Source organism: Lolium rigidum, chromosome 1, assembly GCF_022539505.1.
Source record: "Lolium rigidum isolate FL_2022 chromosome 1, APGP_CSIRO_Lrig_0.1, whole genome shotgun sequence".
Classification (NCBI taxonomy): Eukaryota; Viridiplantae; Streptophyta; class Magnoliopsida; order Poales; family Poaceae; genus Lolium; species Lolium rigidum.
Window position 1 is genome coordinate 14798962 of NC_061508.1, and position 9979 is coordinate 14808940.

The window sequence follows — 9979 nt, forward strand, 5'->3', positions numbered from 1 at the left end:
GTTTCGTCGGAGTTAGCTCCCACCTCTGCACCCCAAGTGGTTCCGTCCCCGGCGGTGTAGAGGTTGACTCCGGCGAGATTCGTTGCGGTGAAAAGGAGCTGGACCTGATCGCGTTTTTGCGTTTTACTCTAGGGTCCTCAGTGCAATTTGTAAGGACCAGGTTGTAATTTGCTTGTTTTCTTTAGGCCTTTCTGTAAAATGTACTGCACCGCATAATGAATGAAACCCTAGGTCCTTCGGGACCTTTCCTGTTAAAAAAAGATAAACTGGACCGGAATCCCATGTAGCACTAATACTGGTCCCTGGCACTGGCGTGGCGGGCCAACCTGATCTGGATCGCACCCCGCCAAGGCGCCAATCGCCATCGTTTATCTTCTCGATCCACTTCTTCTATACCTAGCTATCTAGCTTATGGATGAGTATATATGGGCAACTGGCAAGTTCAAACTTATCGAAATTCGATGTGATAAGCTGGCAAGAGTGCTTGCGTATATTTTAGTAGTATGATCAAGAATTCAACGCTGATATAACTGACTTGGTTGAGTTCGTAGCTACTTGTTGGACTTTAACAGGTACGTGCACGCATGTACTCACCTGACCCACATGCGCGCATGTTACTCTCGACTCGACCGATCCATCCGCATGTGATGGAGAGACAGAGGTCGGTTCTGTATAGCCATGATCCATGGGATGCATGATCCGTCCAGGTCAACAAACCATGTGCTGATGTGCAGTATGCATCAGTGCTCGCTCAAAAATGGATAAGGTACACCCATATCCGTGCACCATCTTTTTGGCTACAAGAATGCACTTACTGATTATGATTAAGCACAGAAAAAACTAATGTCAAAACGGGTCTCTCTACATCTTCATCCTAAAGCTTGTGCCCAAGTCCACATTTGGAACGGTCTAAAACTGAACCCGTCCTGAATTCTCCCCTTTTCGTTGTCCCATTCGAACGCCTTACCATTAGCTAGCTAAAGCTTTTCAGGCTAGACAGCCTGTTCATCTCACCTACTCGGTGTGGCAACTTAGCTGGAGCATCTCTAGTCCTTTCCGGTAATAATCACACTTCTAAAAACCGACGAAGTGGAGAGTAGTACACATCTAACCTTGCTTTGGAATAGCGCCTTATGCGGGCCAAAGATGAACTGATTTGAGTACCATGCTCCAAGCTAGGCCATGGTTGTGGGCAAGTCTTCCTTGAAGCGGTGCGGATATGGAGCTCTTCGGGTCATCGACGAAGATCTCCTTGGGGGATGGTGACAAATGTTTGTTTTGGCATGATAGTTGGCTTCCGGATGGGCCACTCAAGCTACGATTTCCCAACCTCTTCTCCATATAGCCACATGAAAGAACATGATAGTAGAAGGAGTTTCAAAACGCCAACTAGATTCGAGCACTACAGAACATTGCAACGGAGCCTGATCTTGCAAGCTTCGTCGAGCCATGGAGCTTCTTCGAGACGCGCATCTTCTCCCTCGTCCAGACACCATCGTTTGGAAATGGGCGGCATCAGGAGCTTACTTGGTGGCATCGGCATATAGGTGTCAATTTCCTGGGTCCCATGCGCCTTTTGACACAAAGAACACATGGAGGGCACGCGCGGAGCCGAAGTGCAGATATTTTGCATGGTTAGTGGCACACAAAAAAGATTCGCACCGCTCAAGTGCTCGTCTTGAGGAGCTGGCCTCTCGACCCGATATGCAAGCTATGTCACGTACATCCACCGGGAGAAAGTTCAACATCTTTGCCATGGCTCCACTTTCACTACTGAGGTACGGGACCCCTTGCTCGCATCGAGTGGAATCCCAGTGCCACTAGTCGCTACGACGACGAGCCGAGACTTCGATAGTTTGTGGCTTGATTATATCACCACTCTTCCGAAAGAGAAGAAACGAACCACTATTAGGAAAAAGCATCGACAGTAACAGCTTAAAGGCGCACATACATGACCTGGGATGTGTGGAAAGAGCGATACATCAAGGTCTTCACCATCGTGGCTCTGCCATTGCTGGATGTCGCACACATGGTGTACACTGAGGTAGAGCAGAAGACTCGTCTCCAGAGATGATCCCGGAGACCGCGTGGCTTAGCCGCAAAGGTTTGGCTTTTTCCTTTTTATTTTTCGTGCCTTGTGTGGGCACACTCTAATCCATACGGGGATCACTTGTAAATAACCTTATTTCCATCTAATCGAATGGCACTACGTATGTCTTTTATTACCTCATAAAGAATAATTTGTATACCTAGATACTCTATATTCGCACACAAAGTTTGTATATTTAGACTCTCTATATCATTTGTATATCCAGACACTCTATATTCACACACAAATTTTCGGGGGAAAAATATGGTTTTTTGTTGCTTGTTTAAAAAGAACAATTTTCAATGCCTCAAATGACTACCCGTAATACTTTTTAGTCCTTTTTTTCCTAGAGATAGCATGGGTAAATGTTCCTTTTGTGAATCAAATGAGATCATTAGGCATTTGTTTCGCTCATCTCCATTTTCTCGTCTTTGTTATTTTGTGTCGCATAGTGCATATTATTTATAATATACCCACCAATTAATATCAAAGATATGCTTACGAAGTATTTGAATGGAATTTATGTTAAAAGACTAAGGCTACAATATACATAGCAGAGTTTTAGCTTCATGTTGGTCAATATGGGATCACAAAAATAACATTATTTCTAAGAAGGTATGAGCTTTTCGCCTTTTGTAGGTTACCCGTGATTCTTTCTCCTTCGGTATATCAGAGGGAACTTATGGCTTATGGATGAAACTGTCCGGTGATGGTCGCTCATGACATCTTTATTTAGAGTAGCTACCCGATTTTCGAATAATACACCATGGAAAGGCGTAACATTTTCATAGAAGAGAGCAACCAAGCCGCCATTACAATGCCCTTAGTGATCTCACAACACCAAGTATCCCAACCCACGCTACAACACTTATGCAACTACTCCCTACCGAAACCTATTTCTAACCCCCTCGCCAAACTGATCACCTCGAACCAGCCTCGAGCGTCGCCACAATAGTATCTCCCTCTGCACTTGCTCCACTATCTTTGTTGTCATTAGAGTAGCTCCCTGGAACACCACATCATTCTGGTGCCTCAAGATACTCCATAGCCCAAGAATGACCATCGTCCAAACATCGCAACGCTCTGGCTTCAGACATTTGCGTGGGTTCACCATTCGATCAAATTAGTGTTTGTTGTCAGCATGCACTCTAGTATTCCACCCCCTTAAGACGGAGCATCTTCTTCGTCGATTGATGTATGATTGGTATTTTTTGTCGATCGATCCATGTATGGATGATCTATGATCCTTGTACTACAGCAAAAATGACTATGCACCGGTTTGTACAAATGTTGGGTTGTATTCCCATTTTTAAAAGAGCACGACGAGATTGTTTTTCTCTCTTTCCCCTGTTAACCAAACCCTCTCCAGGATCCTCTAGCGCACATTCGGCCGCAACTTAAGCCATCCTATGGCATCTGTTGTTTCCCCACGACGAAAACACCACTTACACAACTACTCCCTACCGTATTGCCGACCCCCTCGCCAAACTGATCACCTTGAACCAGCCTCGAGCGTCGCCACAATAGTATCTTCCTATGCGCTTGCTCCACTATCTTTGTTGTCGTTAGAGCAGCTCCTTCGAACACCACAACATTCTGGTGCCTCCAGATACTCCATAGCCCAAGAATGACCACCGTCCAAACATCGCAATGCTCTGGCTCAGACATTTGCGTTGGTTCACCATTCGATCAAATTAGTGTTTGTTGCCATCGTCCACTCTAGTATTCCACTCCCTTAAGATGGAGCATCTTCTTCGTCGATTGATGTATGGTTGGTATTTTTCATCGACCGATCCTTTTATGGATGATCTATGATCCTTGTACTCCAGCAAAAATGACTATGCACCGGTTTGTACAAATGTTGGTTATATTCCCCTTTTTAAAAGAGCATGGCTAGACCTACTTAATTAGATTTAACGAAATCTGAGTCAGTGACACTATCCAAGTCTCAATTATAGCATTCTTGCAACTCACGTGCAACTCATAGGTCAACACAAAACATGAAGCAAATTCAGTTTCATAGATATTTTTCTTAGCTGCAACCAATGTGGCAACCTACTAGGTGTAACCAGGGAAGTCTAGTTGCAGTTCGTGTATAACTCAGGCCTTTCACAATGGGTTATATCTTAGCATGATATCCTAGGTAGTGGTGTGTGTGGTAAGAGACAATAGCCTCAATATCTTGTATCTTAAGGATTGTCTCTATATTTAATGATTTTCGTGATATGTATGCTAGCTAGCTACTCTTTTTTGCATATGGCTTTATGCAATAGATGTATCTTAGTAGCTAAGATACAACACCAACGTCTCTTCTCATTAATTAATTATGGTACCACATAAGCATTTTGATATCGTGGTAAGAACCTCTCACTGTGAAAGGCCTTTATTATTATAGAAAATCAGAAATCACTACCCAATTTGAACGGCCAAGATTGAGACTTTCGTTAATTCGTGGTCGACTTAGAATTAGCAAAGTCATTAAGAAAACTGAGACACGTGGCTTGGTGCAATCTTCAACCCATGATGACTAGTAGCGTGTTTTTCGCCGTACTTGAAGAATTCTGTCTGCCCGTAATCAAGATCTGCCGCGTGGGGCCCACACTCAAATGATATATCGGGAAGCGTCTCCTGGCCAGCGCAAGTGGCACAGTGTCACTGTGTGAAGCAAGCTCAGGCACAGCTGTGCGTGAGTGAAGGTGGATGCGTTGCTTGCCTCAAAACCCTCCCAAACCCCGCTCCCTTCCCTTGTCTCTCTCCCCACGCTACGACACACAGAGAGAGAAAAGCAAAAGAAAAGAGGAATCCCAAGAACCAGCAGCGCCACTGGACTGGACTGGGAAACCAGCAGACACTCGAAGCGAAAATGGCGGCGGCGGCGCTGCCCCTCCTCCTCCTGCTGGCCCTCGCCGCGGCGGCGCGGGCGACGGACCCCTCCGTCTTCCTCGACTGGGACGTCTCCTACATCACCGCATCCCCCCTCGGCGTGCCGCAGAAGGTTCACTGCTTTCTTGCTTGCCCCCCCTCACTCTCTCCACTTTCCTTCCCTTCATTTCCAACCAACCGTCTGCGCCGTCGTGCAAGTTCCCGTAGAGGCTCAGAAAAACGAATCAGCCTCCTCCGCGCAAAGATTTCTCCTTTTTTGCTTGCTCGCCGCCAAGATTTGAGCTTTGAACGCGCTTACCGGGCTTCGTGTGCGCTTCCCCTGTTTTACTGTGGGGGCAAATGCCCGATTTGTCTTTTAGGAAGCAGTTCCTGACATCCATTGCTGGTTTCTCGCAAAAAGATTTCGAATTGGTTTCCCTCCCCTCTCGTCCTAGTAGGCGCTCACCAAATTTTCGAATTTTGTTCAACCCCCCGCCCGTCCAGATCCCCCGCTCCACCGTCTTGGTCCCGTGCCCGTCCAGGCCGAGATCTACTCTTGTGGTGCCGGTTAAGCTGTCAGGATGTACTGCCTACTTGTTCCTGCTCTAGATTTCCTACGCATTCTTCATGTCTGAACAAGGCCTGAACCTGAACAACCTGAACCGGGTCCGTGTCTTATGTGCATTTTCTTGTCTTCAGGTGATCGCAGTCAACAAGCAGTTCCCCGGCCCCGTCGTCAACGTCACCACAAACTACAACGTCGCCGTCAACGTACTCAACAGCCTCGACGAGCCGCTCCTAATCACCTGGTATATATGTCACCACTCTCAGCAATCTCCAATTTCTGATTGCTCTTGTACACTGTATTGCTTACGGTTATAATGGGTTCAGCGTTAAGTGTCGGTCTGAATTTCCTTTATGGTCCAGGGATGGGATCCAGCAACGGAAGAACTGCTGGCAAGATGGCGTTCTGGGCACCAACTGCCCCATACCGCCCGGCTGGAACTGGACCTACAACTTCCAGGTCAAGGACCAGATCGGGAGCTTCTTCTACTTCCCGCCACTCACCATGCAGCGTGCCGCCGGAGGCTTCGGGGGCATCACCGTCAACAACCGCGCCGTCATCTCCGTCCCGTTCGACACGCCTGACGGGGACATCACGCTTTTCATCGGCGACTGGTACAAGAAGAACCACACGGTATGCTATGGTATACTACTAGGCGGGGGAGAAAGAATATACTATGTCAAAGGGCACGGGGTTTTGTTTTGGCGATGTCGATTCTGGATAGATAGATAGATAGATTGTCAAGGGTACTGGTTCTGTTGTGTAGGACCTGAGGAAGATCCTCGATGACGGGAAGGAGCTCGGGATGCCTGACGGTGTTTTGATGAACGGCAAGGGGCCTTATAGGTACAATGACTCCCTCGTCCCGGATAGCATCGAGTATACAACAATCAATGTTGAGCCAGGTTCGACTTCTTCTCTCTCTCTTTCATCATTCTACACCACACCACTACTTTTTTAATTCCTTGCGTGTTTCATGCTGGGCACAGTAACATCAAGATAATCATGGTTCAAACACGATGTTGCTGCAAACATTTATATGTTAGTGTTCAGTTGTACAGCAAGTTTTTCTCTGATATCACTGGGTTATGAAGTCGATGATTTGTTACTGCTACTTTCTTCATAAAGCCAACTTAAGTTTCTTTAAAAAAAACACCACCATATTTGTGATAACTGACAGCTTCACTTCTACAACAGGGAAAACATACCGCTTCCGTGTCCACAACGTGGGTACCTCAACGAGCTTGAACTTGAGGATTCAGGGCCACAACATGGCCCTTGTTGAGACAGAGGGTTCTTACACAATGAAGCAGAATTTCACCAACCTCGACATCCACGTGGGCCAGTCTTACTCCTTTTTAGTCAGCATGGATCAGAATGCAAGCAGTGATTATTACATCGTTGCCAGCGCTAGGTTTGTGAATGAGTCGCTCTGGACCAGGGTTACGGGTGTCGCAATTTTGCACTACTCAAATTCAGAGGGCAAAGCATCTGGCCCACTTCCTGATCCACCAAATGATGAGTATGACAAAACTTTCTCCATGAACCAGGCACGGTCAATCAGGTTTGTATAGAATAAACTTTGTTTGCCTAAACTCTGACCATCTGAATGAAGACTGCCTTAATTCTATCTTCTCGTAAACCTGGTCACTATTTTTGTAAGTGCTGCTCTTACAAATGGCTGACTCATCATGTTTTTATTTTTATTTTTTTAAATGGAGTATAACCCTGGCCCCTGCATCAATCGATGCACATAGCCTTTTATTAAGAAGTTCAATATCCAAGTTATTACAAATCACAGATTCACAGATCACGCAAGGTCAAAACGACCCTTCATGTCCTGATTGTTATTTTAATAATGACTGTTCTTCAGTACCCATCATGTGTTATGATCAAGGTTTTAAATAGCGCGCAATTTCACCGGTTTTAGCGCGCAATAGCAGATTTGGACCCTTCACGCTACATTTGACAGAAAATGGTCGCTACGGTGCTAAACACAAAATAACACGCTAAATCGTGCTAAATCGCGCTAAAACACATAACACGTAGCGGCGCTAAAACCATGCCGCAGGCAAATCAACCACCAGGTTAGAGCTGACTAGAACCTCCTCCTCATCCTGATTTGTAGATGCGTAGATGTATTGAACTATTGATGTGTAGATGACTAGATTGATAGTGTACAAGCTATCCTCCAATTTGTAGATGAAGACATGCATTCTTCTTCCGATTCTGAATGAGTGCTTTCACCTCTGTTGTTGCCTCCTTGGCTCTTAAATTATAATGTTAGTATGTCTTAGAAAATGTTATCTTTAATTTGGTCCTGGGAATATACTTTGAACGATTTGGTTATGCAATTAGTCTCCTGGAAAAGATTTTAGTTGCTGCAATCCTTAACATTTGCATGTTTTTTTGCAAAACGCTATTTTATATATAGCGCGCTATAACGCGCTATAACGTGCATAGCGTTTGGAGAAGGTCCTCGCTAAATGAAATAGCGCGCTATTTAAAACCTTGGTTATGATGCTCAGTCTATGACAACAGTGTTTTGCTACACCTACCTAAACTTCATTAGTACTCTTGTATGGCATGACTAATCTAGCTCTGTTTAATTGTTTTATTACTTAGTTTTCCATGGTCTTTTTGGCTGTCCCACAAATGCAATTTAAAAACACTTGGTTTGATATGTATATTCCAAGATATGTTGACTAAATATGCTCGGCTTTTCCAAAGTTTGAATGGGAAAAGGCTCTAATGGATATAATACACGCATTCTTCCTTGCATCACAGTTGAATACTCATTTGGGAAACTTTCCGCTGAGATAATTGTCCTTGTACTTGAGCATTCATACTTTGTACAGAAATTAGGAACTGTACTTTATTGCCAAAATTAATACAATGACTAATAGAGCTTTTTACTCATTAGTTTCCTCCTTGTGCTAGCATGAATCTGTAAAGTTTAAGGATATCTCATTTTATTTGTAGACTGTACCCAATTTTTTTCATGCATACATACTTCAGCCTCAAAAGCACCTTCTGTTTTTCAGGATGAATGTGAGCACTGGTGCTGCTCGTCCTAATCCTCAAGGATCATTTCACTATGGCCAAATCAACGTGACCCAAGTTTACAAGTTAAGAAATGAGCCTCCTCTTACCATCAATGGAAAGAAACGGACTACACTGAATGGTATCTCGTATTCCCCACCTGCTACTCCTCTGAGGTTGGCAGACCTCGATGGTAAGGAAGGAGTATATGCACTTGACTTCCCAACTATGCCATCTGATGGGCCACCGGTGATTGGATCATCTATCATCAATTCCACATACAAGAACTTCATGGAAATTGTATTTCAGAACAATGACACTAAAGTACAGACCTACCATATTGATGGATATGCATTTTGGGTCGTGGGGTGAGTACACCTTCCAAGATTTCATTTACTCCAGCCATCAGACTTTGTACACTAAACCATTTGCCAATTGCCAACAGAATGGACTACGGTGAGTGGACCGACAATAGCCGTGGGACGTACAACAAATGGGATGGCGTTTCTCGTTGCACCACTCAGGTATCTATTGTAGGATGTTGTTTATGTGAAACATTGTTTTCTTGTGAAGTTGTATATTGTTTTGGAATGCTTGTGTTCGCAGTCCCACGTTATGTTGTAAATTGTAGTTTATGAGCTAGTGGGTACAAACAACAATCATTGGAAGGGTGAACATATTTGCTGAACGTGTTACTTAGTGTTTTTCAACCTGCAGCTAATGATGTCACCGTTACAATATAGGTATTTCCTGGAGCGTGGACTGCTGTCCTACTGTCACTTGACAGCCCTGGTTTCTGGAACGTGCGCACAGAAAATCTGGACACGTGGTATCTAGGCCAGGAGACTTACATAAGGGTTGTAGATCCTGATGGAGGTTACAACGTTACCGAGGTGGTGGCTCCAAAGAACATGCTCTATTGTGGTCTCCTCAAGGATAAACAAAAGTAAGCTCACTCGCTGCTGTGCCATGTATTATGAACCCTTCTTACATATGCGCTCAATTACTACTAAATATCTAATGCTTGGTCTGTTATTGTTTCGCAGGGCTCAGAAGCCTCACGGGTCATCAGCTTCATCATCCCCTGCGCTAAAACAGAATGGCAACTACTTGGTGGCAGCTTTGGTCTCGCTGGTAGCGTTGGCGGTTGTTGCACATTGAAGTAATTTGCCAGCTAGGTGCTAGATCATCTGCTGTCTGCAAGGTAGGAAAATTGGGCATGTAGTTCGAGTTCGCAGGTTCCGTCAATTGGGAGGAAACCCTGCCATTGTGCATCAGGGAATTTGTTGTGATTTTAACAGAACTGTGTACTGCCTGTCACTCCGCAATTGGGAGTGGTGTGCTGCCTTGAGATGATTTTTCTGTCTCAGATTCATTTAGCTAGGCTTGTGAAGATTCGGATATTGGTTGGTGCTATTTCA

At 44.8% G+C, this 9979-nt stretch overlaps 1 protein-coding gene across 1 annotated transcript; it reads left to right on the plus strand.

Moving 5' to 3' along the window:
• The first annotated feature begins 4952 nt into the window (after positions 1-4952).
• On the plus strand, positions 4953-9979 carry LOC124684961 (monocopper oxidase-like protein SKU5). Its single transcript, XM_047219222.1, has 9 exons — positions 4953-5084; positions 5651-5760; positions 5879-6149; positions 6283-6421; positions 6714-7080; positions 8561-8926; positions 9004-9082; positions 9302-9504; positions 9605-9979. Exons 1-9 carry the CDS (start codon positions 4953-4955, stop codon positions 9717-9719), a joined length of 1782 nt encoding a protein of 593 aa, XP_047075178.1. The 3' UTR covers positions 9720-9979.